The sequence below is a fragment of the Mustela nivalis genome (genome assembly GCF_964662115.1).
Source record: "Mustela nivalis genome assembly, chromosome: 18".
Taxonomy (NCBI): domain Eukaryota; kingdom Metazoa; phylum Chordata; class Mammalia; order Carnivora; family Mustelidae; genus Mustela; species Mustela nivalis.
Genome location: NC_139037.1, coordinates 58,186,157 through 58,212,409, shown reverse-complemented (window position 1 = coordinate 58,212,409; position 26,253 = coordinate 58,186,157). Strand labels below are relative to the sequence as shown.

Here is a 26,253-nt window from a genome sequence, read left to right as displayed (position 1 = left end):
TGGAGAGGGTGAAAAACTGACTTAGTGAGCCTCATGAGTCCAGGGCTCCAGGATCCACCATAACCAAGGGATGAAACCCGTCACCAGTCATGGAATGGCCAACAAACACCCTGTGCCTTCTGAGATGCAGTCCGGGTCTGTACCCCCCACCCCCACCGACGGACACAGCATCTCTTCTAGAACATTTCTGCCACCAGAAACAAAGTATTAGACAAACTCAAACCCAGGGGAACAAATGATCTGGCCTGGCCTGTTCAAAAATGTGGACTTCATGGAACACAAAGAAAGCCCAAGGCATTGTACCAGATTGGAGGCATCAAGAAGACAGGAAACCGAATACAACTTATGACCTCGGTTTGGACACTGGACTGGAAAAAACGGTTTTGCTCTGAAGGATAGTTTGGGGACAACTAGTACAGCCAGTCTAGGCTGCACTGGTGAATCCGGGTGAAGGGCACACAAGAAGTCTTTGTCCTAGCGTTGCTACTTTCCTGTAAGTTTATCTTTATTTTATGTTTCTTAATTAATTTATTTAACAGAGAGAAACACAGCGAGAGAGGGAACACAAGTAGGGGGAATGGGAGAGGGAGACGCAGGCCTCCTGCTGAGCAGGGAGCCAGATTCGGGGCTCGATTCCAGGACCCTAGCTAGGATCATGACCTGAGCCGAAGGCAGACGCTTAACGACTGAGTCATCCAGGCGCCCCTACTTTCCTGTAAGCCTAAAATGATTTCCGTAGAGAAAAAATGAGAATTAAAAAGTCAGGGCTTGAAAGGGGGGTTTAAGGCTCTGTGTTTCTACCAGTATCTAAGCTTGTGCAGGTATTTGTGGTCAGAGTTTGGGGAATTGAGAGGGTGAATTCGCTGTGGCAGACGCGGCCTTGGGGCGGGACAGGGGCCTTAGGGCGTGGCTAAGGGGTGTGGCCAAACTCCGAGGCCTGGCTGGGACCAGGGGCAGGCCACCGCCTGAACCTTGGGGCGTGGCCAGAGACCACAGTCTTGGCCAACTTGGGGGCGTGGTCTGAGAAGCTCTAACCCGAAGGAGGCGAGTCTGTACTTGGAGCGCCCTCTTGTGGCTATAGTGGGGGGGTCTAGCCTCCGCTTTTTATTTTATTTTAATTATTTTCAAAGATTTTATTTATTTTATTTGACAGACAGAGATTACAAGTAGGCAGAGAGGCAGGCAGAGAGAGAGGGGAGGAAGCAGGCTCCCCGCTGAGCAGAGAGCCCGATGCGGGGCTTGATCCCACGACACTGGGATCACGACCTGAGCCGAAGGCAGAGGCTTTAACCCATTGAGCCACCCAGGCGCCCCTAGCCTCCGCTTTTTAAAGAACAGCTTTATTTTTTACAAAATTTTAAAAAATAAAAATATAAAAAATTAAATAAATAAATAAATAAAAATAAAAATATAGGGGCTCCTGGGTGGCTCAGCTGTTAAGCGTCTGCCTTTGGCGCAGGTCATGATCCCAGCGTCCTGGGACTCCCTGCTCAGCAGGAAGCCTGCTTCTCCCTCTCCCACTCCCCCTGCTTGTGTTCCCTCTCTGTGTCTCTCTGTCAAATAAATAAATAAAATCTTTTAAAATTTTTAAAGAAATAAAATAAAAATATAAAAACAGCTTTATTGAGATACAATGTATACATTATACAATTCAACTATTTGAAGTGTGCGATTCAGTGGTTTTAGTAAATTCAAAGGGCTGTGCAATCATCATTAAAATGAATTGAAAACCATGTCTTCAGCCTAAAAACAAACCCCATACCCATTTGGTAGCCACTTCCTACTTCTCCCCAACCCCCTTCAGCTCAGGCAATCCTTAACATATGCATAGATTTGCCTATTCCAAACACTATATAAATCTGATCATACAGGGGAGTCTGGATGTTTTAATTTTTTTAAGATTTTATTTATTGACAGAGATCTCAAGTAGGTAGAGAAGCAGGCTCCCTGCTAAGCAGAGAGCCCAATGTCAGGCTCGATCCCAGGACCCTGAGACCATGACCTGAGCCGAAGGCAGAGGCTTAAGGCACTGAGCCCCCCAGGCGCCCTCCATTCCTTTTAATGGTTGAATAATCTTCCATTGTCCGGGTACACTGTTTTTCGTTTACTCACTTACCTGCTGATGGACGTTTAGATTATTTCCACAAATAATTGTGTGGATGCATGTTTTCAGTTCTCTGGAATATATCCGCATAGGAGTGAAATTGCTGGGTCAAACACTAACTCTATTTTGCCCTAGATAAACTCTCTTTATTTCCCCTACTTTGAGGAGCTGCCAAATCGTTTTCCAAAGCAGCTGCACCGTTTACATTCCCACCAGCAGTTCCAATTCCTCCACAGCCTCCCCAGTGCTTATTATCTGTCTTTTCCATTACAGCTAATCTTGCAGGTGTGAAGTGGTAGCTCATTGTCATTCTGATTTTCATCTGACTGATAACAATGTTGCGGATATTTTCCTATCATTCACTGCCTTTGGATCCACTATACCGCTAGAGGAACTCTTAGCCATGTTGCCCTATTTGATCCACATTTTTCCAATTAAGGTATTAATGACATCTTCCTTCTTGGAGTCCCTCCCTTTCCCTTTGCCACATCCTGCATGTGATGTTCAGCATGACCTCCGTGTTTTGTTTTGTTTTTTAAATATTTTATTTCTTTATTTGACAGAGGTCATAAGCAGGCAGAGAGGCAAGTAGAGGGAGAGAGGAGGAAGCAGGCTCCCTGCTGAGCAAAGAGCCCGATGGGGGGCTGGATCCCAGGACCCTGAGATCATGACCTGAGCCAAAGACAGAGGCTTTAACCCACTAAGCCACCCAGGTGCACCCCCTCCATGTTTTCATACTGTGATCACATCCAGATGCATCCCCATATAATCTATGGCATTGGCTCTGCAGTTTTTCAAACCTGATATAAATGACATTGTGCTGTAATCCTTCTGCACCCTTTTTTTTTTAAAGATTTTATTTATTTATTTGACAGACAGAGATCACAAGTAGGCAGAGAGGCAGGCAGAGAGAGAGAGAGGGAAGCAGGCTCCCTGCTGAGCAGAGAGCCCGATGTGGGGCTCCATCCCAGGACCCTGGGATCATGACCTGAGCCAAAAGCAGAGGCTTTAACCCACTGAGCCACCCAGGCGCCCCCCTTCTGCACCTTTTTAAAAAAAAAATTATTATCATTACTCATTATATTAGTTTCCTAGGGCTGCTGTAACTAAGGACCACAAACTGAGTGACTTAAAGCAACAGAAATTTATTTTCTCCCCATTCTGGGAAGGACCCAAAACCCAGGTGTTGGTAAGGTTACATTCTCTCTGAAGGCTCGAGAGGAGGATCCTTCCTTGCCTCTTCCTAGCTTCTGGTGTTTGCCAGCAATTCTTGACATTCCTTGGCTCTGATCTCTGCCTCTGACACCATGTGGCTTTCTTCCATGTATGTACCTGTGTCCGTATCCAAATTTCCAATCATGCTGGGTTTGCGACCCACTCTAATAGTATGAACTCATCTTAACTTAGTGACATCTTCAAGAACTCCACTTCTAGATAAGGTCGCATTCTATTTCTAAATAAGGTTCTAGAGGACTTGAATTTGGGGGTGGGGCACACTATTCAATCCAGTATACTCATCATCGTGTTTTCAGGACTCACACTATTAGTATGTGTGTCCAATTCATTCATTTGAACTGCTGTGTGGGAGGCCTTTGTGAGAGTATACCGCAATTTATTCATCCCTCCTGCTGGTGATGGCCTTACCTTGTTTCCAGTTTTCTCTGTTTCCGACAAGACTGCAATTAACATTCTGGAACAAGTCTCTTGGAGTTTCTTAGGGCAGTAATTTTCAAAGTGCCCAGCAAGATCCATTAGTGGGTTGTGAAATCAATTTAGTGGGTTGCAAACATGATTTTCCCTTTAATGAAATGGAATCAAATAGAACAAAAGCTATTGTAACACGTGCACATAGTCAGGGTACGGATTACCCCGTGAAACCGCTTCAGGTGTTTATCATGACCTGATCTGAGCAAACCTTTTTTTTTTTTTTTTTAAGATTTTATTTATTTATTTGACAGAGATCACAAGTAGGCAGAGAGGCAGGCAGAGAGAGAGAGAGAGGGAAGCAGGCTCCCTGCTGAGCCGAGAGCCCGATGCGGGACTCGATCCAATGATCCTGGGATCATGGGATCATGACCTGAGCCGAAGGCAGAGGCTTCAACCCACTGAGCCACCCAGGCGCCCCTGAGCAAACCTTTTTTGCTCCGGAGGCTGTAGCCAGTAATGGCCGTGCTCTGTCCAAGGTCTGATGGATGCCACCAAATTACTTTCCAACTCATTTGTTCATTTACACTCCCATCAGCTCGTCATCAACACTTAGCATAGTCAAAAATCTGACTTTTTACCAGGCCGATGGGTTGCCATCTTATTTCTGGAAGAGGAAACAGGCTCAGAGAGGGCAGAAATGCCAAGAGCTGGAAGACAGACCCCACCATCCGGACTGCAACGACCTCAGTCTTTGCTGGGGTTGAGATGCAACGTTGAGGACCCTGTAAGTGAAGAGTTCTCGGGCTCTAAATAGACACCTGGGTGGATCTGCCTTCAGCTCCGGTTGTGATCCCAGCGTCCTAGGATCAAGTCCCGCATCGGGCTCCTTGCTCAGTGGGGCGCCTGCTTCTCCCTCTGCCTGCTGCTTCCCCTGCTTGTGCTGGCGCGCTCTCTCTTTAATACACAAATAAAATCTTTAAAAAAGACTTCTCGTGGTCTAAGACGCAATGAGGGCTGAGTGGGGAAAGGAGTTTAGGATGAGAGCTCAGCTAAACCCCTTTCACCTTTCTACACCTCAAAGGGATGCCTGGAAGGCAGGGACCGTCTGCCCGGCCCACAGCGCCCTCAGGTGGCTGCCTAGCGCACAGCCGGAGTTGGGCTGATGCTATGGATTGCGCAGGTGGGGGAGAAAACCACGCTCCTCCAGCCCTGAGCCTACCAGACGCGCCTTGACCCCCGCATTCTTTTTTTTTTTTTTTTAAGATTTTATTTATTTATTTGATAGAGAGAGATCACAAGTAGGCAGAGAGGCAGGCAGAGAGAGAGAGGAGGAAGCAGGCTCCCCGCTGAGCAGAGAGCCCGATGCGGGACTCGATCGGAGGAAGCAGGCTCCCCGCTGAGCAGAGAGCCCGATGCGGGACTCGATCCCAGAACCCTGAGATCATGACCCGAGCCGAAGGCAGCGGCTTAACCCACTGAGCCACCCAGGCGCCCCAACCCCCGCATTCTTGAACCCCATCTTCCCGCCTCATCTCCTGAGGGACCCACCTCCTCTGGAAATCTCGGCGTCTCGACTCTGGCCTGATTTCCCGCAGGCCCCTCAAGTGGGGACTCAGGAATTATGTTGCCAAGCTCCTGCTCCCTCAGACACCCAACCCCTGCTACTAGGGGACCAAGGAGTCTGGTCATTCTATGCTTTCCTTGTCCGAGACAAAGGAATCGCACTATCTCCCCGACCTTTACTCCTAAAAAGTTCAGCTCTCTGATCTTTAATCCTACGCCCTAGCCGAAGATCCAAACCTGGGTCCGAAAGCCCCAGGAGTGCTCCGTCCCAGCCCCACCTCCCCGCAGGGTTTGGATAGCTAAGCTCCCAACCCTTCCCCCAGCCCCCAAAGCCTCAGGTCTCCCCCAGCCCCTCCTCCACTGCAACCTTGGGACCCAGGCTCCAGTCGGCCTCAGAAGGGGCCCAGGCGTCCTACCTACAATTCCTACCCATTGAAGTCTTCTCCCATGTCCACCCACCGCAGCCAGCCCATCCAGCTCTCTTTAGGGGATCAGACCTTCGAACCCCATCTCCAGGAACTCAAGTGCCAGATTCCCCCAGACTCCGCCTCCTCCAGAGACACTGCACCTGTGTCCCCTCCCCGCTTCTCCGGGGCCCGCCCCCTCACCTTTGGCTCCGGGTCCCGCCCCCACCCTGGGCGGGGCCGCACCTTGGCCTGCCACGGGCCTACCTTCCCCGGAACCCGGGGGCGCATGGCTGCCGCGGCAGACCCCTGGGGGTGGCCGTCGGGAGAGGCCCGCGCGCTCGGCCGGGCTGTGAGGCGGCTGCAGCGCCTGGAAGGGCAGTGCGGGGACCCCCGGCTTGCCTCCAGCCCCCCCTCGCTGCGAGACCTGCTGCCCCGCATTGTGCAGCTGCTGCGCCAGGTGGCCCACGCCCGGCGGGCGGCCGGCGGAGGCGGCCCCGAGGGTCCCGGTGGTGCGAGGGACTTTCTCATCGTCCACCTTCACAACCTGGAGGCCAAGAGCAGGCAGGTGGCGGCACTGCTGCCACCCCGGGGTGAGAGGACTGCCAACGACGAGCTCTTCCGGGAGGGCTCCAGACTCAGGTGAGCAGCCGCCCTGGCCCCAGAGAAGACATGGGATCAGGAGTCCGGGCCCCCAGCCCCCTTCTCCGTCAGACCCAGGCGTCCAGGCCCCCCGCACCCTCCTCCCTCAGACCCAGGAGTCCAAGCCCCAAGCCCCGCTCCCTGAGAACCTGTAAACCCGAACAACCCAGTTTTTTCTTTCTTTGGACACCTATGCCCTCAGTTCCCCATTTCTCCTCTTTCATGGCCAACCAGCAGCCCGCTTCACATCGCCCCACTCTCCCAGAAAACTAGACATACATCCTGGGAATATGGGGTCCCCAGGGAGCTTCTTGCATGAGGAGGGATGGACTGACACTTCCATCACTGCCCCTGCCTGTGGGGACACACAGCCCCCACCCCCCACCCCGTCTTGGTTCCTGAGGAACACCTAGCTCAGGACCCAGGGCTTATCTGTAGCCCCCCCCCCCTTCTGAACTCTGGGGAAGGCGCTGCTGAGTGACAGGAGCAGGTGAGGTCTGGGCTTTAGAGCCCAGCTCAAAACAAGGTCCGGACCAGCTGCTCTCAACCCTGTCAGGCAAATACTTTTGTCTCCTCAAATTCATCCCGAAATGAACTGCATAGGTTAGGGGCACCTGGGTGGCTCAGTCGGTTAAGTGTCTGCCTTCAGCTCAGGTCATGATCCCCGGGTCCTGGGATCGAGCCCTGCATCGGGCTCCCTGCTTGGCAGGGAGACTGCTTCTCCCTCTCCCATGCCCCCTGCTTGTGTTCCCTCTTTCTCTCTCTCTGTAAAATAAATAAATAAAATATTTTTTTTAAAAAATGCATAGGTTAAACTATGCATAATTTCTTAAAAAATTATTATAATACCCAAGTGACGCCTGGGTGGTTCAGTGGGTTAAAGCCTCTGCCTTCAGCTCAGGTCATGATCCCAGGGTCCTGGGATCGAGTCCCGCATCGGGCTCTCTGTTCCGTGGGGAGCCTGCTTCCTCCTCTCTCTCACTGCCTGCCTCTCCGCATACTTGTGATCTCTCTCTCTCTGTCAAATAAGTAAATAAATAAATCTTTTTTTTTTAATCACTATAACACCCAAACTGTATTATAAGAGATTATTTAAAAAAAAAAAAAAAGAATGTCCTTCATAGTAACGTTATCTGTGTTTCCAATGAAAATGCCAGGACATGGGGCGCCTGGGTGGCTCAATGGGTTAAGCCTCTGCCTTCAGCTCGGGTCATGATTCCAGGGTCCTGGGATCGAGCCCCGCATTGGGCTCTCTGCTTGGCATGGCAGGGAGCCTGCTTCCTCCTCTCTCTCTGCCTGCCTCTCTGCCTGCCTCTCTGCCTACCTGTGATCTCTGTCTAATAAATAAATAAAATTAAAAAAAAAATGCCGGGACACGATTATAATTATTCTAGGAAGCAGAATGGGCTAGTCAAACATTGGCACCTCTAGGGAGAATCCCTATGTCACTGAGTCAGTCTCCCTTCCCTACAGAGGATCATTGAATTTCTGTAAAAATAATCTAAGATGTGCAGAAAACGCTTTTGTAAAATGGAATTGGGTTTAGGTTTAGATCATTTAAAATAGATTCTCCACTTTCATGGATGCCTGATGGGACATTGGAAAGTGGAGTGGGATGTGGGCAAATTTTGCTACAGGGGACTGTCCCCCACAATTTAGCCTCCCTATCATAATGGCTATGTCAAGTAAATTTCTCAAAACTCCTTAGAAAGGTGGTATAACTCCACTGAGAATCACTGTTCTAGAAACTAGGAAGCATAGGGGCTTAGTGAGCGTCTGAGTTGAGTGTTCTAGTTACTAGGGTTCTAGAAACTCTCTGAAGAAGATTTTAGAACAACACTCCCCACTAAAAATCTAATGCAGCCCACATACATAATCTTTTATTTTCCAATAGACATATTACAGAAAGATTTTTTTTAAGATTTTATTTTAAAATAATCTCTACACCCCGGGCGCCTGGGTGGCTCAGTAGGTTAAAGCCTCTGCCTTTGGCTCAGGTCATGATCCCAGAGTCCTGGGATGGAGCCCCACATCTGGCTCTCTGATCTGTAGGGAGTCTGCTTTCTCCTCTCTCTCTCTCTCTCTCTCTCACTCTCTCTGCCTGACTCTGCCTACTTGTGATCTCTGTCAAATAAATAAATAAAATATTTCAAAAAAAAATCTCTACACCCAACATGGGGCTCGAACTCACACCCCCAAGATCAGGAGTCACCTGCTCTACCAATTGAACCAGCCGGAGGCCCCAAGAAAAAAATTTTTTTAACAGGTGCAGTGAGTTTTGATAACATTCCCTTTACTCAACTCACACTATCCAAAATATTATCTCAACTTGTAATCAGTATAAAGCAATAATTAATAAGATAGTTCACATTTTCTTTTTCCAAAATCTGGGGCACCTGGGTGGCTCAGTCAGTTAAGCATCTGTCTTCAGCTCAGGTCATGATCCCAGGGTCCTGAGATTGAGCCCTGCATTGGCTCCTTGCTCAGCGGGAAGCCTGCTTCTCCCTCTCCCTCTGCCCCTCCTCATGTGCTTTCTCTCTGTCTTTCTCTCATGCTCACTCTCTCTCTCTGAAATAAAGAAATAAAATCTTTAATGTTTTTTATTAAAGAGGAGAGACCCCTCTTTTTAAAAAAGAAAAAAAGATTATTTATTTATTTTATTTATTTGAAAGAAAGAGACAGAGATAGAGCACAGGAAGGGAGAAGAGGGAGAAGCAGGCTCCCCGCTGAGCAGGAAGCCTCACACATGGGACTCCATCCTAGGACTCTGGGATCATGACCTGAGCTGAAGGCAGATGCTTAACCAACTGAGCCACCCAGGCATCCCTAAATAAAATCTTTAAAAATAATAATAATAATAATAAAGCCAATAGTAAAAAATGAATGTGCACTGAGTGCTGGCTGCATGTCAGGTGCGCTGGGCATTCTCTGCTGCCCCTCTGAGACAGGGGCTGCACTTATACCCATGTCACAGTTGGGGAAACTGACATAAGGGGGAATAAAGGAACCTCCCCAAAATGCTGCAGCTAAATGTCAGAGCTACCCTTTTCTGCACCCCCCCCCCATCCTGACCCATACCCCAGGGAGGCCACTGGCAGGAGAAGGCACAGGGGTCCACCCCCGCCCCAGGGCTGCTAAAACCAAGAAGGTTCCCAGCGCAACCTGCTCTCAGACTGCTCCCAATGCCCTCGGCTCTCATGGGCTCCACCTCTGATAAGGCACCCCTGGGGGCGGCAGGTGGAGGCTGGGGTCTGTTTGCTGGAGGATGACTGGGATCCTGGGCAGTGCCTCCCTTTTCTTCATGGGTAAGGAAACTGAGGTTCACAGAGAGGACGTGTCGGCGCTGCCATAGGCCATCTTGGAATCGACTTCTTGGTTACAGAGTCTGGGGGCCTGGTGCCTGTGGGTCTTTCCTACAGTGGGTGCAGGTGTTGGTGGGAGGCCCAGAGTCCAGTCCAGGCCCTCAGAGCCCATCCCCACAGGCGACAGCTGGCCAAGCTGGCCCTCATCTTCAGTTACATGCATGCGGAACTGGGTGCACTCTTCCCCAAGGGAGAGTACTGTGGGCACACCTACCAGCCCACCAAGGCGCAGGCCCATGCCTTCTGGAGGGAGCACTGTGGAGCCCGGTGAGTTAGCACCTGTCCCCGGGGCCCCTTAGCTCCAGCACCTCCTCCTGTCCCTGCCCTAGGGGACCCAGGAGTCCAGCCCCCAGCCACCTCCTCCCTCAGACCCAGCAGTCCAGGCCCCCAGCCACCTCCTCCTCAGAGGTCTTCCCATCCAGGTTCCTCCGCTGCATACCCCACCCCCTCCATCCAGGTGTGTGCTGCCCTGGGCTGAGTTTGAGTCACTCTTGTGCACCTGCCACCCAGTGGAGTCAGGCTCCACGGCCCTGGCCTTGCGCTCCACCATTAACCTCACCTGCAGTGGCCACGTGTCCATCTTCGAGTTTGACATCTTCACCAGGCTCTTCCAGGTCAGCAAAGGCCAAGGCTGGAAGCCCAGACTCTTGGGTCCTGGGGGAAGGAGAGGTTGGTGAGAAAAGAGGGGCTGGGATCCCAGACCTGTGGTTCCTGGGAAAGGGAGGATCTGGGGTCTTCTGTATCAGATTCCTGAGGCCCACCCCAGGTGAAAGCAGGGGGACTGAGACGCCGGGAGGCATGAGAGGTGGGTGGCTTCCTTGGCCCCTCCCTGACCCACTTGCCTCCCCACTCCAGCCATGGCCAACACTCCTCAGGAACTGGCAGCTCCTGGCAGTCAACCACCCGGGCTACATGGCCTTCCTCACATATGATGAGGTCCAAGAGCGTCTGCAGACCTGCAGAGACAAGCCAGGCAGGTAAAAGGGCTGGGCCGTAGGAGGAGGAGGCTGCTGGGGGCTCCAGGGTCTGGATCCTGGGCTAGAGTGTTGGGGGAGCCCAGCCAGCCTTTGGGGAGTAAGAACTGAAGGGCTGAAGAACCTGAGAACCCAGACTGCCGAGCACTGAGAGGTAGGATGCTGAGTGCCTCATCCTGGGACCTCCCAGGAACCTAATGATCTTGGGCAGTGCTCACCATGCACCACCTTTCGACGTGCATTCTTCTGACACTCTCACAATACACCTTCCCACAATCCAGCAGCTAAAGGAACAATACCAAGGCCGGGGGGCTGAAGACCCTGCCCCAGGATAAGATCCATTTCTGATGAGTCAGAGCTCATATTGTACCGTCTGTCAAAAAAAAATTTTAAGGGGTGCCTGGGTGGCTCAGTGTGTTAAAGCCTCTGCCTTCGGCTCGGGTCATGATCCCAGGGTCCTGGGATCAGGCCTTGTGTTGGACTCTCTGCTCTGCGGGAAGCCTGCTTCCCCCCACTCTCTCTGCCTGCCTCTCTGCCTACTTGTGATCTCTGTCAAATAAATAAATAAAATCTTTTTAAAAAAAATTTTTATATGACCCCCCCCCACACACACACACACACTTGCTGGAGTAGGAGACTGAGATCCAAATACCTGAGTCCTTAAAAGATTTCAAGACAAGAAACTTGAGCTGTTGGGCCCTCCCAGAGGGCTAAGCATTGAGGGACTGAGCTACCTGGAACACCTGGATGTTGAGGGTATAGGAGGTCAGATTCATGAGTCTTGCAAGGCTGACTCCAGTAACGCCAAGTATGTTAGCACTCTCCCGGTTACACTTCATACTGGTTTAAAGGGATGGATAAATTCTCGTGATTGAAAAGACCAGGTGTGGGGTTTCAGGCACAGCTGGATCTAGGTGCTCAAATGCTATTGTCAGGGATCAGTGTCTTCCCTGTGTCTACTTCCCTCTGTGTTTGCTTCATTCTCAGACATGGTCTCTCCTTATGGTGGCAAAAAGTTTATAGAAGCCCCAGCTGTACACTCTACGAGCTTAGCAACCTCTGTAGGAATAGGGTACCTTGCTCCTGATACTTCTAGCAAAAAAAAATCTCAGTGGTTACTATGGTCAGGGGTCCTAAAAAAGGCACTGATTGGCCAAGATAAAAACAACCTTGTCTGAGCCCCAGTGAAGGAGGAGGAAGAGACAAGCAGGTAAAGCAGCAGGTAATTCCCTATAGAGGAGGATAAGAATTTTAATGCTCATTGATGAAAAAGTGGGAAGCTAGATTATAAAGGACAACGACTTAGACACCTGGATCTCCAACAGAATGGGCAGCTGGGAAGTCCCCAGTGGGACAGCAGTGACCACTCCCTGACCCCGTCCTACCAACCTCTTCCTCCAGTTACATCTTCCGACCCAGCTGCACTCGCCTGGGTCAATGGGCCATTGGATACGTGAGCTCAGATGGCAGCATCCTGCAGACCATCCCTCTCAACAAACCCCTGTTCCAAGCACTCCTGGATGGACAAAAAGAAGGCTTGTGAGTCGCCATCTTGGCAGGGGGAGGGTGTCAGCAGAATGCGCTTGGAAAAGTAGCTTGTGTTGAGCACTGCCAAGATCCCTCAGGGCCCAGGTGGCAGGGCAGACATTGTACGTTTGCAATACTACGTTGTTCCAGTAGGCGGCAGACGAGGGTCTTGGAGCTTTTTTTTTTTTTTTTTAAAGATTTTATTTATTTTAGAAGCAGAGAGAGAGAGCTCGAGTACTACAGGCACATGCAAGCAGGAGGAGGGGCAGAGGAAGAGAGAGAGAGAGTTTAGCAGGCGCTACACTAAGCCTGGAGCCCGACCCAGGCCTTGATCTCACAACCCTGAGGTCATGACCTGAGCTGAAATCAAGTGTCTGAAACCTAACCAGCTGAGCCACCCAGGCGCCCCGGGGCACCTTTTCTGGTTCATGGAAAGCGGCCATGGGCACTAGCAAGTGGCTGCAAGGAGTGTGTGGGAGCCGACCCCACTGGCTCTGTTCCTAGGAATTCTGCTGAAAATCTTTGGCTTCTAGATACCCACACCCTGTGCTAGAATCTAGACCAGGAGAAAGAACTGGGCAGACAGCTGGACAGGTCTTTTCAACTTCCAGCCTTGGCCGCCCCCCAGCTTCTCTTTCAGAAGCTGCCCTGGGTCGGAGGGGAGTGGGAAAAGGTGGTGGGAAAAGGTGAGTCTCTCCCCGAACCTTTAGCCAGAGCTTTCTTACCAGGCGTACCTAAATGATACGATGTGAGACAGATAGATACGCAGTCCGTTCTCTTTTGTTGTTATTCACGGTAGTTCTGTAAAGTCCCCACAAACACTGATTTATAGAACACTGAGCCACGGCATATGGGGCATATACAAGTGTAGTTTCCTGCAAGATTCTGGTCCCATATATTTTTTTTTAATTTTAAGTCGGCTGCACACCCAGTGTGGGGCTTTAACTCATGACCCCGAGATCTAGAGTCCCAAGCTCTACGGACTGCGCCAGCCGGGCGTCCTATCTGGTCACATTTCTGTCAACCAGTTGCTACCTTATTGGTAATCAGTAGCAACCTTTATGTGTTTTTCTGCCTAAAGACACCTTATTTAATGTGTAGTCCGTGCTTTGACAGTGAAGTCAAGTCTAAATAAAGCTCATCTGACACGTGTATATTCCCTATAAGGCGCAGCCCAGCCTTGTGCTTAGGGACACTGGACAGCACTCCCAACACTGTCTCAGGGACATTTAAAACAGCGAAATCACTGACAAAATGCATAAAAATGCAAAAAAACATGGCACTAAATGCACTGATAAGGATGCTCGTTTATAGCGTGAGGAAATGAAATGAAAAGACTGAGTATCCCCTTCTCCAGCCTCAGCCGGAAACGCATCAGGTGACTCAGGGTTTTGACAGGATGTGCAGTTGGTGAGTGACCACAAGAGTACCATGACTATGGATTTGAGGGTGACAGATGTTAGCAGGGAGACACATCTGCAGAAAGGGAATCCAAGAATAATGAGGCTCTATTGGTTATACTAGTATATCCCGACTTGACAAACAAGAAAAAGTGAGGCACAGAGAGACAGAGCCACTTGCCGGGGTCACACAGCCACTGAGCTCATGGGCTGGGACTTGAGGCTGGGCTCAGCTACGGACCTTCACCCACCACAGTGTCTTGAGTTCCAGGTCAGACTTCATTGGAGAAAAGAGATTCTAGAAATGAAATGAATATGAACATCATCAATCTGGCTTAACCTGTTCCTCTGCCCCATCCTGCCCAGCACACAGATCCCACTACCCATTATAAAGATGGACAGATCAAGGAGAGAGGCGAAGAGACTCCAAGCACTTTCTACCATACAGTGAGGTGGCTTGTGGGGTCTAAAGCTGATCATAGCAGTTCTCTCTTTGGATGTGTTTAGGTGTGGAGGAAGCGTTTTATGGCCGTCACCAATCTTTGCCCTGCCCCCTCCTCCCCGGACATGATTATGTCCATTTTACAGAAAGGAAAACTGAGTGCAGGGAGGTAGAGTTGCCCAGCGCAGGGCACACAGTGTGTTTGTGGGAGAGCTCTACCTGTTCTGCTCTACCTGGCTGGCCAGGCAGACCACCAGGCTCAGGGGACCCATGGCACCACTATAGGGTACAGTTGTGACCCAGAGGGTGCACAGCCCAGTTCTCAGACCTTGCCCACGGCCCTCTAAGGCCCTGCTGTGTGGCCTTGAACTGTTACCTTTCCTGCAGTGAACTTCCGTAACTATATGTGAAGTGAGGAGTGTAGACAATCTAGAAGGGTCCTTCTGATTTGCTAATCCAAGACTAGGATCTGGTTGCTCTAGCAATGCATGACCTAAGACACTCCTATATTTGGAGTTGAACACTCAAGGACAGGGGCTCCCTGGGAGGGTGAAGACTGGGGTTTCCTGGTTTCTCAGTTTCCTGGTTCCTGTTGATCTGATTTGTGTTTCCAGACCTTGGGACACTTAGGTCTAATGTGCCTTTTTGGGGGGCTCTGAGGGGATATGGCCCTGCCCTGGGATCCAAGGAGATACCACTTGCCCTGGAAAGTCCCAATGGGAGGAGAGGGAAGGGAAGAGATTCCTAGGCCAATGATGGGTTTGGGAGAGATGCTCATCCAGGGGCCGTGGGCCTATGGCAGAGTCCGGGGAGCCCTTGCTTCTTGGGGTGGGGGATGTTAGATGTCCCTCAGTACCCCCTCTCTTCCCTTTGCCCAGCTACCTCTACCCAGACGGGAAGAACCACAACCCAGACCTGACTGAGCTCTACCAGACGAAACCCCATCCCTACATCCGTGTGTCGGAGGTGAGGTCGCGCCCTCTGCCTCCCCCCGCCCCATCCCTGCTTCCTGCCCTATCCCTCACCCCCCACACTGTGCCTCAATTCCTGAATTCTCTCCCTCAGACTCAGGCCTAGAATCCCAGAGGCCTTGGGTATGTGTGCTGGTGCAGTGGCCATGTGAGCTGGGTTAAATCGCTTAGCCCCTCTCTCTGCCTGTTCCTTCTCTGGAAACTACAGTTCCTCCTGCCTCCTCCCCAGGGGTTTTTGCGGGGATTAAACTAGGAAATGATACTGCTGAGATTATTGGAATGGCTGATGCACTTGAACTTCCCCCAATGACAGCCCCTGTATAGCTTCTAGTCTTTACAGCCACCCCATGGGTGAGAGAGAAATGCCAAGTGAAACCTTTTGGTATAAGTATATCCCACACACTATATGGGATATACTTAGATCTTAAAAAATTCCACTTCATTTATCCAGAAATCAGCTTTAACAGGGCGTGCTATGGGGCGCCTGGGTGGCTCAGTGGGTTGGGCTGCTGCCTTCGGCTCAGGTCATGATCTCAGGGTCCTGGGATCGAGTCCCGCATCGGGCTCTCTGCTCGGCAGGGAGCCTGCTTCCCTCTCTCTCTCTGCCTGCCTCTCCGTCTACTTGTGGTTTCTCTCTGTCAAATAAATGGATAAAATCTTTAAAAAAAAAAAAAAAAGGGCGTGCTATATTTTTAGTTGCTAAATCTGGCAACCCTGAGTGTAGACCACCCTGGAGACAGAGGCCTACAACAAGGTACAAGGAGGAGTCTGCTGAATACACGACCTTGAACTTCAGAGGGCTCAGGGCTGGCACAAAAGTTTGGGGCTTTCTTCCTGTGGCCTGACTTGGATCCCCATGGCTGACAGGCCCCTTGCCATCCTCCCCGTCTTCTCGCCTGCTAGGAGCAGCTGCAGCTCTACTGGGCCATGGACTCCACGTTCGAGCTCTGTAAGATCTGCGCGGAGAGCAACAAGGATGTGAAAATCGAGCCCTGTGGGCACCTGCTCTGTAGCCGCTGTCTGGCCGCCTGGCAGGTGCGTCTGACCGCCCTACCGTCCTGCCCATTCTCCCCCGACTTTATGGCACAAGTCCCTCCTAGAGGATCACCGACACAGGGCAATGCTTATGGATCATATGGGGAAACTGAGGCCCAGGGAGAGCAGAGATGTGCTCAGGGTCCCTCAGGAGTGATGACTGGGAACCCAGCTCTCTCTGTGCCTCTGTCTCCATCTTGCTCTGTGTCTCTAACCTCCACTCTTCCTTCTCCGGCTGCGTTATTATCCGTGGAAAGGGCTCCTTTTTCCCTGTTCCTTGGCTGGGTGATCTGGGGCCAGTGGCTTCCCCTCTCTGAGCCTTGGGCTCCACCCCTGGAGAACGGGGCTAACAGTAGCCAACCTCCCAAGGGCTATAGTGAGGATCCAAGCCCACAAAACCCTCTGCAAAGGCCCCCTGGGAAGCTGGGGCTCTTGACCCCTAGGTAGTATAGAACCTGACATTAATTTTTTTAAGATTTTCTTTATTTGAGAGAGAGAGAGCATAAGAGGGGAGAAGGTCAAAGGGAGAAGCAGACTCCCCATATGCGGGACTCAACCCCAGGACTCCGGGATCATGACCTGAGCTGAAGACAGTTGCTTAACCAACTGAGCCACCCAGGTGCCCTGGGTTTTTGATGGTAATGGAGGTGTTGGACAAGTATCTGATGGCTGAGGCATGCGTTCCAAAGACTTTCATGTTGGATACACATATTGCCAGCTGTAGGACGCAGCTGCTAGCAAAATCCGATAAGGGACCAGGCCACCCAGCTCATGAAGTACCCCGTTTAGAAAGCCCAGGGGAACCGGTCAGATGACTGACCCTGGAAGACCCTGCTTTGTCCTTCCCACGTTCTAATGCCTCAAATTCACTAACAAAGAGTGAACTGATGAATCCCTAGACACTCCACTTATCCCTTAATAAAGGCAGAGCCCTGGGTGTGTGCACCTTCCCTCTCTCTACACCCAGGACCTCGCTGTGGGGCCACGTAACCCCCAGGACCTGTGAGTCATCATCTGGTTCTTCGGAGCTCACGGGTGGCTGTCGCCGAGGTGTATCCTGGATCATAAGAGCCGTAGCACTGGCCCCAGTGGTGGCTGCGAGGCAGATGTCTCTATGGGGCTCACCAAAGTTCATAGGGGCCCCGGCAAGTACCTTGGGCATTTCTAGGCAACAGCATTGCTGTGGACAGCTAAGCCCCTCACCCCGCAATACCCTGGCTCCACGGGGCTCCCCACTCGTGCCCCTCCTGACCCTGCTCCCAACCCCCGCCCCCCCACATTCCCCCCAGCTCCTCTCCTCCTGACTCCTCTCCCTCTCTCTCCATCTCCCTCCATCTCTCCTCAGCACATCACTGTTGGGGATGTAGGCTCTTGTGATCCCAAGGGACATGGTGGAGGACAGGGAGAACCTGACCCAGGCCCTTCCCACCCTACTCCTAGCACTCGGATAGCCAGACCTGCCCCTTCTGCCGCAGAGAGATCAAGGGCCAAGAGGCCGTGAGTATCCAATTCCAAGTGAAGCCAGCGGAAGCCAGGGCCACTGCTGAGCACCTGAGGGATAGCAGTGACCAGGAAGATGAGGAGGAGGAGCTGGGACAGGTGAGCGGGGCCAGGGACTCCTGGGTCTGAGGGAGGAGGCTGGGGGCCTCCCTTCTAGGTCTGAGGGATAAGGGGGCTTGTGGTCTGAACTCCTGGGTCTGAGGGAGGAGGCTGGGGGCCTAGACTTCTGAGTCTGAGGGAGGAGGGGACTGGACTCATGGGGGGAGGAGACTGAAGACCTCCCTCCTAGGTCTGAGGAGGGGACTGGGGGTCTAGACTCCTGGATCTGAATGGGGAGGCAGCTGGCGACAGGATTCTGGGGTTCTAGAAGCTGGACCTTTGCTTCCCCCAAGAATCCAGGGCTCTTTCTCCAGCTGTAACTCTCCTAAGGGTTAGGACTTTGCCTTCTCCATTCTATCTCCAAAGCCAGAAGAGTGCCTGAATGCTGGGACTCTGAGCAGAAGGACACGTAGGGGGGGCAGACAATGGCAGCTTTCAGTCCCCTCCTCACCCTCTGTCTCTCCTAGGTGGTTTCCTCAGCACCCCCACAGCCCCCTCAGCTGAGTGTGTCTCCCGCTAAAGGCCGGCTGAAAGTGGTGAGTCAGGCACTGGTCTGAGGTGGGCAGCTCAGGTCTTACTCAGCCTGGGGTCTCTCAGGGGCCCCAGGCCCAGCACTCATCTTTGCGCCCATTGACAAGGTGCTGGACGATCCTCTACGCCCTCTTGTTCTCGTCCTTAGTTATCCCTCACTGGCTTCCTGACTCTCCGTCCAGCATCCCGGGCATGTCTTACCCCAGGGCCTTTGCACCAGCTGTTCCTTCTGCCTAGACCTCCTTTCCCCGGGCTTGCTTTCTCATCTCCTCCTCAGGGAGGCCTTCCCTGACCACCTTATTTTACTGATAATAAGAACCCCTCCCCCAAAACCCCTGTGCTGCTGATTTCCATAGTTCTTTTCACCACCTGCCAGAGGACAGTCTTTAGGCCTCTACCTTCTCTGGTATGTCTCCAGAGTCTAGAACAGTACCTGACACACACTGGGTATTCAGTGAAGAGACTTTGAATAAATTCCTTGAACTGGGTGTCCCCAGCAGCCCATGGAGTCAAAAACTGTTCCCCTCTTCACTTTCCAGAGGAAGAAGGCTCAGAGAGGTGATTGCACTCGAAGAGAATTTGGTGTTTGGGGGGCACTTAGAGAACCCTCAAATCAGCTGCTTATTTTCTAAGCAAGCCCCAGCCTTCTTTCTCTCCCCCACCCCATACTTCCTACCCCAGGATTTTCCGAGCCCCTGGCCTGCTGGGGAGGGGCCCGTCTCTGCTAGCGTCTCAGGCCAAGCACACGCAAGATTCAATCAATACAGGGCTGTCTTCAAACAAACAGCTCAGGAAGTCCGGGAACACGATTCGACCGCAGCAAACAAGTGAGCCAGCAGGAAGGGGGGGTGGCGGGGACACCAGCCAGGGAAGCTAAAAACAGATCCAGACCTGCAGCCAAAAGCAAATGGAAACATTAGGAGGCACTTAGCTGGCTCCCTGAGGACAATGAGGGGGACACAGCCCAAATGGGGGGCCAAGGGGGGCCACAGGGGTGCACTGCTAGGCCCTCCGCTGGCATGCCCTTTTCTCTGCTCCCCAAACCTGCCCAATTCAAATCCTAGTCAACTCCTACCCCTTTGTTCTTCAAAACACAAAGCAAGAGAGAGGTGGTCCTTGGGGGGCGGGGGCGGGGGGGGGGCACCGCTGCCCAGCAAAGTGACCGCCAGAATGAAAATGGTTAACGTATGCAGAACTTGCTCTATGCCTGGCACTGCTCTTGACCTATTGATTTAATTGTCATGACAACCCAGGGAGGCAGGTACTGTTCTGATCCCTCTTACGCAGAGCCCGATGTGGAGGCCACCAGCTCAAGAGAGAGAGTTGGGACTGGCCCCCAGGCCCCTGGCTCTAGACTCCAGACTCTGTCCTCCACTCCAGTGGGCCTCTGTGCTCCTCTCTGTGAAATGGGCACCATGCCAGTCCCGGCCGTGTGGGGGCGGGGGTTGGGTCGCTGTGGGCATGGGGCAAAAGGGGCTGTGTCCATATCCTGGAGGGTCTGCGTAGGCCACTCCCACACTGCGGTTCCCCACCTGAGAAACCCCCCTCTAGGCAGCAAGCCCGTCATTCGATGGGACCCCAGCACTTTTCTGGCCCCTGGGGACCTCTCCCATCCTGTCTCCATAGAGAATAGCAATAAGCCTCACATGGGACCCCCAGGTTCTGCTGAAATGAGCAAGACTGAGTGTTTGTAACCTGGATTCACATCCCTCCCTGACCTCTAAGAAGCCCCTGCCTGCTGCTCCCCAGGGCTCCAAGAAAAAGCCAACATGCTCTCTGCAGCCCACAAGGCCTGGGGGATCTGACCCCTCCCCACCTCTCTGACCGCTTACCATCCCCCCAACTCCTCTTCAGCAGCAGTGAACCCCTGCCCCTTCTAATGGGCTAGCAAGCCCACCACCCATCTCAGGACCTCTGACTACATCTTTCTTACTCTCAGCCTTCTGTGTAATTCCCCGCCCCCTTCCCAGAGGTCTTCCATGGCCTCTCTTACATCTAGTCATCCCCCACTCTCCCCATGCCGTTTCAGTTCCTTGAAGAACATCTAACACTCTCTGGATGTTTCCTTGTCCGTGCACTGATTACTCATGGTATCGTGCACTGATTACTCACTCTCTGGATATTTTCCTTATCTGTGAGCTGATTATTCATGGTAAGCCTCGTGCTCAGTAGATCATCAGTTTCATGAGGACAGAGATTTGTGTGCCTGGTTCATAGCTCTCTCTTCAGAACCTAGAATAGTGCCAGACACACTGTAGATTCTGAGAATATTTGTGAGATGGATGGATGGATGGATGGATGGATGGATGGATAGACGGGTGGGTCGATGGATGGAAAGATGGACAGATAGATGGATGAAAGCATGGGTGGGTGGATGAATAGATGGACGGAAGGAAGGAAGAAAGGAAAGATGGATGGATGGATGGACAGACGGACGGACGGATGGAGGAATGCGTAGATGGATGGACAAACAAAACTTCCTACTTAAACCAGAAGTCCTAGGGAAAAAAGCAACATGGACCAGGGACACTTCTGTTGTACTGTCCCTCCCTCCTCCTCCCCCCAGCCACCAAAGTGTTATCACTGTCTGGACCTATGAAATGAAAAGACAGTTGTAGCTCAGCTGTGACATTTCTTAATCTCCTCCCTCCAGGCACCTCTGGCCCTCCCCAGGCTTCCAGGCCCTCTTTCTTTTCCAAGAATTAAGACTGAGGCACCTCTGGCCCTCCCCAGACTTCAGAGCCCTCTTTCCTTTCCAAGAATTAAGACTGTGGAGTTAGCTCCGTGGCAAATCACCTCCAGCCCTCAGGCCAGGGAGGAAGCCCCGGGGTAAGTGGAGAGGCAGCTGGGGTCCAAGACACCTGGGTGTGCGGGAAGACGGGATTGGGGGAGCAGAAGGGAAACACTGGTCCTAGGAAATCGACAGCCCTCTTCAAACTCTCGCCACTGCAGAAACACCTAAGGGAAAAGTCATCCCTCCGGCTGTGCCTGGGAGGCCCGTGATGCCCTGCCCGGGCCACCGCAGCCCCAGCCAGGTTCCCTCCCTGGGCCTGGCCCTGCCTTTCCCCCAACCCGGGCTGGGATACCATCTAACCCACCTCTCTTTCTGCCTCGCAGGGCCCCAAATGTGCTGCTAAAGGGAGCCCTGGGGCTGGAAGGGGTTTCTGAATAATAAACTGCCAAACCTGGTTGTCCTCAGATGTGTGGAGAAAGTTCAGCAGTCACCAGGGGGCAGCTTGACCTTGGGAATGGGGGTCCCTGAGGCCTGATCTCTGCCCCCATTAACCCAGGGGTCTAGAAGGGTGAGTGGGGGACCCAGCTCTTCTGGATCCAGGAGTCTAGGCTCCCAGCCTCTTCCCTCAGACCCAAGAGTCCAGAGTCCCAAGTTTTCAGAGAATCAGGCAGCCATCCCTCTTTCCCCACTAATGCAAACGAATTTTCTGGAACCAGATCTAGATATCCAAGTACGAAGTCCCTAGTCCAAAAGACCCCACATTTCTTTAAGAGTCGTGTACCTGATCTTGCCCCAGTGTTCTTATCCCGCTTTTCTCTCCATTCCACTCTGGGAGAAGGGTTCCAGTGATTGCCAGTCCAAATCAAACTGAGGATGTGTCTCCCCACCTCATCACTAATCTTGGAGGGACCCAAGCTTCCCTTCACTTCAGTTTAAACCAGTCCACACCCCCTGAGCCCAGGCTGTGCCCAGCCCCAGGCACATGTAGCAGTAATCACTGCCCCCTGGTGGCTCCCAGTCCTGTGGGAGACGGACTGTGATGACACCAGAGTGGGCAGGGTTGGGGGGGTGGGTGGGGGAGAAACGGGGAGGGGGGGTGCCACAGGAGCCCAGAGTAGACAGCTGAGCCAGCCTGGGAGGTCAGGGAGGACCTCCAGGAGAAGGCATCTGAGCTGCGACTAAAAAGAAGAGGAAAAGGTTTCCGACTATCAAGGGAGCATGGAAGCCCCCATTGTGGATTTGTCCCAAGCAGCAGAAGCCACCCCCTGGGACAGAAAGAGAATTCACTGAGAGGACGTGCGATCTCTCACAGATTCCCGGGAGCGATTAGAGATCCAAGAGGGGAAAGGAAGCCGTGAAAGGGAAGGGATCCACTGGCAGCCGGCCCCCGCTGTAGCCCTGCCCCCATCACACCATGGAACTGGTCCGATGAGATTACAGTGATGGCCCAATAACCCCTGGACAGCAACCAGCCACCTTGTTGCCTCTGCCGCCCCAGCATCAGGCTGAGGCTGCTCTTCTCACTCACAGTTGCTCGGAACAAATCGTGCCAACACTTAGTGGTGACGCCAACGTCATGGAGACTGAGGGCCAGGATCTGGGGACGGGCTCAGGGTACAGTCAGGTGGTGTTCTGGGCCAGGGCCTGTGAGGGCTGGACGGAGGGCTCTCTGCGGTCCGACCTCTCCATGTGGCCACCATGCTAGCTAGCTTGGGGTTCCCCGCAACATGGCTGCCTAAGGCAGCCTGACTGCTTGTAGGGTGGCTGATGGCTTAGTGGAGAGTCTCCCGGTAACCGAGGCAGAAGCTGCATGGCCTTTTCTTTTATTTTTTATTTTTCAAGATTTTATTTGTTTATTTGCCAGAGATTGAGAGCATGAGCAGGGGGAACAGCAGGCAGAGGGAGAAGCAGACTCCCTGCTGAGCAAGGAGTCCAACGTGGGACTCGATCTCAGGACCCTGGGATCATGACTGAGCTGAAGGCAGTCACTTAACCAACTGAGCCCCCCAGGCGCCCCCGCGTGGCCTTTTCTACCTAATCTTGGGAGTCCTATAACACTCTGCCACGTTCTCTATGGGAGAATCACAGCCATGGCATGGCATAGATACAAAAGAGGAATGGACATAGGGCCCCCCTTTCCTGGGGAGTGTCGAGATCAGATTGTTAGAAGAGCATATGGAGGGGCGCCTGGGTGGCTCGGTCGTTAAACGTCTGCCTTTGGCTCAGGTCATGATCCCAGGGTCCTGGGATGGAACCCCTCATTAAATGAATAAATAAAATCTTAAAAAAAAAAAAAAAGGAGCATATGGAACGAGAGATACCATTGCAGGCATCTTTGGAAAATAGAATGTGCCCCAGCTCCACAAGGGCATAGACCAACCAGTCCCTGAATCTTCGGCATTATTAGTTCCTGATTACAAGTACAGCAGGATTTAGGGGCGCCTGGCTGGCTCCGTCGGAAGAACATGTGACTCTTGACCTAGCAACCGTGAGTTCGAGCCCCACACTGGGTGTGGATGTTACTTAAAAATAAATAAAGAGAAAACTAAAAAAAAAAAAAAAGTTCTTATCTAAACTTTTGCTGCTTACAGTAAACTGTTGTCCAACTCAATGCAATCACACTGCCCTCCCCCCTCCAAAAGACAACACGGGCTTGGGCGCCTGGGTGACTCAGAGGGTTAAGCCTCTGCCTTTGGCTCAGGTCATGATCCCAGGGTCCTGGGATCCAGCCCCACATCGGGATTTCTGCTCAGTAGGGAGCCTGCTTCCTCCTCTCTCTCTGCCTGCCTCTCTGCCTACTTGTGATCTCTGTCAAATAAATAAATAAAATCTTAAAAAAAAAAAAAAAAGACAACACACGGGCTATCAAAGTTACATTCTCCTGATGCAAATCTGGAATGACCGCAGACCGCAGAATCACCATTCCCCACCAAATGTGTCATGATCCCGTATTCCACAAGCTGTGAACTCCTTGTAAAGTCAACCATCACACACTGTAAAGTAACGGGATAAAGGTACAGTAGTCCCCCTTATCCGCAGGGGGAAGGTTCCGAGACCTCTCTCAGATGCCTAAAACCACAGACAGTAACCAACGCTAGGTATACTGTATTTTTTGACTACGGGCTTAGTACTTGGATATCTGTATATACCTATGTTAAAGTTTAATTTACAAGTTAGGTAGAGTAAGAGATTAACAATAATAAAATAGAACAGTTATAACAACATCCTGTAATTAGAGTTACGAGAATGTGGTCGCTTTCTCAAAATATCTTCTTTTACTCAACCTTCTTCTTTTTTTTTTTTTTTATTTTTTTATTTTATTTTACTTATTGGGACGCCTGGGTGGCTCGGTCGTTGGTCGTCTGACTTCGGCTCTGGTCATGATTAACAGGAGAAGAAAAGATTAATACCTTAAAAGAAGAAAACACTCAAGAAGCAGCAGTCCTGAATGGTGTTTCATAAACTGAAGAAGTTCCTAGTTTACAGTTCTTTTACATTACATTTTACAATAGTGCTTGTACAAGCTTGCCAAAGATAGAATATGGATCGCCAGTCTTTACATTGCACTTTCAGTTCCTCCATTTGGAATTCAGAAAGGGGAGGGATCCTGAAGATATCACATGTTAAACATACTTTGACACCTACTGTGTTATAAAATATATCATCAGATGTGCCTTGAGAATAGTATATGTAACATTGAAAAAAAGTTGCTGGCTATTAAAAAAAAAAAGATCGAGCCCCGCTTGGGGCTCCCTACTCAGTGGGAAGCCTGCTTCTCCCACTCCCTCTGCTTGTGTTCCCTCTTTTGCTGTGTCCCTCTCTGTCAAATAAATAAATAAAATCTTCAAAAAAATTTTATTTATTTGTCAGAGAGAGAGCGAGCACAAGCAGGGAGAGGCAGGCAGAGGGAGAAGCAGGCTCCCCACTGAGCAAGGAACTCAATGTGGGATTTGAACCCAGGACCCTGGGATCATGACCCAAACAGAAGGCAAGACACTTAACCAACTGAGCCACCCAGCCATCCCTAGACTCACCCTTCTTGTGATGATGGAGAATAAATGCCTACGTGTTAAGATGAAATGAGGGGCATGACACCAGCACTGTGACATGACCTTGGGCTACTCTTGCCTTTCTGAAATATACGTCAGGAGGAAGATCATCTGCTTCCGGACAACTGTTGACCAAAGGTAACAAACCATGGAAAAGGAAACCGTCAATAGGCAGGGCAGCCACAGAGGAAAAATAAGTCTTGTTAATTAAAATGTGTAAGTGTATACACATGAGACAGGAAGAATGGGATTGGGAAATTCATTTATTGCACAGATCTTGACTCTGCTGCTTATATCAAGGACGATACTAGGCGCTGGAGATACAGTGGTAACTTCTACAGAAGACAAACAATAAAAAATAAATGTGTGACCCCGGTAAGGGTTGTAGAGGAGAAACGTAGTAGGGAAAGGAAAATAGAAATGGCTGGGAAAGCAGAAATTGCTATTTTAGATAAGATGGTCAAGGGAAACTGATGAGGTGATGCTGGAAAAGAGAGTTGAAGCAAGTAAGGGAGGGAGCTGTGTGGGGAAGAATGTCTAAGCAGAGGGAAGAGGAAGTGCAAAGGTCTTGTGGCCAGAACCCAGAGTGTGCCTGGCTTTGCAGAACAGCAAAGAAGCAAAGAGACCAATGTGGCAAGAACAGAGCTGGCAAGGAGGAAGAGAAAGATGGAGTCAGGGAGGACAAGATCAAGGACCTTGTGAGCCATGGAATGGATTTTAGCTTTTCCTGAGAGGTGCCCTGGTAGGACTCTGAGCAGAAGAGTGATGTGGGTTGATTCACACTTTAACGGGATCCCTCTGGCTGTTTTGTGGGAATAAATTGTAGGGACAAGGGCCGATGACGTTACAGTACTAGTTTCTGCAAGTCTTCGAGGGACTGTAGCTAGTATTTATGCCTGCCTTCCTTCATTCACACTCCATACAGTCCTTCCCCTTCGCCCGAACCTTGGCTGTTTGGATTCTTGAGGAAGGTGGAAGTGGGAGTGGCTGTGGAGAGGGTGCCACCAGAGTCCAGCCCAAGCAAGTAGGTGTACAAGCAGGAGCCAGAGGAACTGGGGAGTGGGTGTCCGGGGTTGCAGTGTGTGAACTTGTCCCCAGGAACCCTTGGAGTTGTATTTGTCCATGAGTGAGCCTGTACTATGTGTCCCACGATGATCCAGGGAGCCTGCATGCTCCTGACTCCCGAGCCCTGTAAATTTCCCCTGAGCACCTGCTCCATGTCAGGCCTTATGCAGGGGACACAGCCATGACCGACAGAGAGAGCTCCAG

The 26,253-nt window shown here is 51.4% G+C and overlaps 1 protein-coding gene and 2 long non-coding RNA genes across 11 annotated transcripts; 2 read left to right on the top strand and 1 right to left on the bottom strand.

The window, feature by feature from the left end:
• Positions 1-248: 248 nt before the first annotated feature.
• LOC309853072 lies at positions 249-4,737 on the top strand. The gene is made up of 2 exons (XR_014305504.1): positions 249-493; positions 4,393-4,737. It is a non-coding gene; the product is annotated as an uncharacterized lncRNA (long non-coding RNA).
• A 1,202-nt stretch (positions 4,738-5,939) lies between these two features.
• CBLC (Cbl proto-oncogene C) lies at positions 5,940-24,758 on the top strand. Of its 9 annotated transcripts, none has more exons than XM_082710708.1 (12): positions 5,940-6,360; positions 9,843-9,989; positions 10,180-10,336; positions 10,578-10,699; positions 12,098-12,235; positions 14,944-15,031; positions 15,940-16,071; positions 17,512-17,670; positions 18,138-18,206; positions 18,883-19,028; positions 20,855-21,030; positions 24,327-24,758. In XM_082710708.1, the coding sequence occupies exons 1-11, from the start codon at positions 6,008-6,010 to the stop codon at positions 20,979-20,981; spliced, it is 1,638 nt and encodes a 545-aa protein (XP_082566834.1). In that variant the 5' UTR covers positions 5,940-6,007; the 3' UTR covers positions 20,982-21,030; positions 24,327-24,758. The 9 variants fall into 9 exon arrangements, 8 of the variants coding, with proteins under 8 accessions (XP_082566834.1, XP_082566833.1, XP_082566840.1 ...); XM_082710707.1 differs by lacking the exon at positions 24,327-24,758 and adding an exon at positions 21,154-21,399; XM_082710709.1 differs by lacking the exon at positions 24,327-24,758 and adding an exon at positions 21,154-21,399 and having other exon boundaries at positions 5,941-6,360; positions 20,915-21,030.
• Positions 12,400-15,930, bottom strand: LOC309853076. Its single transcript, XR_014305507.1, has 2 exons — positions 15,821-15,930; positions 12,400-13,921 (listed from the first exon to the last, which is right to left on the bottom strand). It is a non-coding gene; the product is annotated as an uncharacterized lncRNA (long non-coding RNA).
• Positions 24,759-26,253: the final 1,495 nt, after the last annotated feature.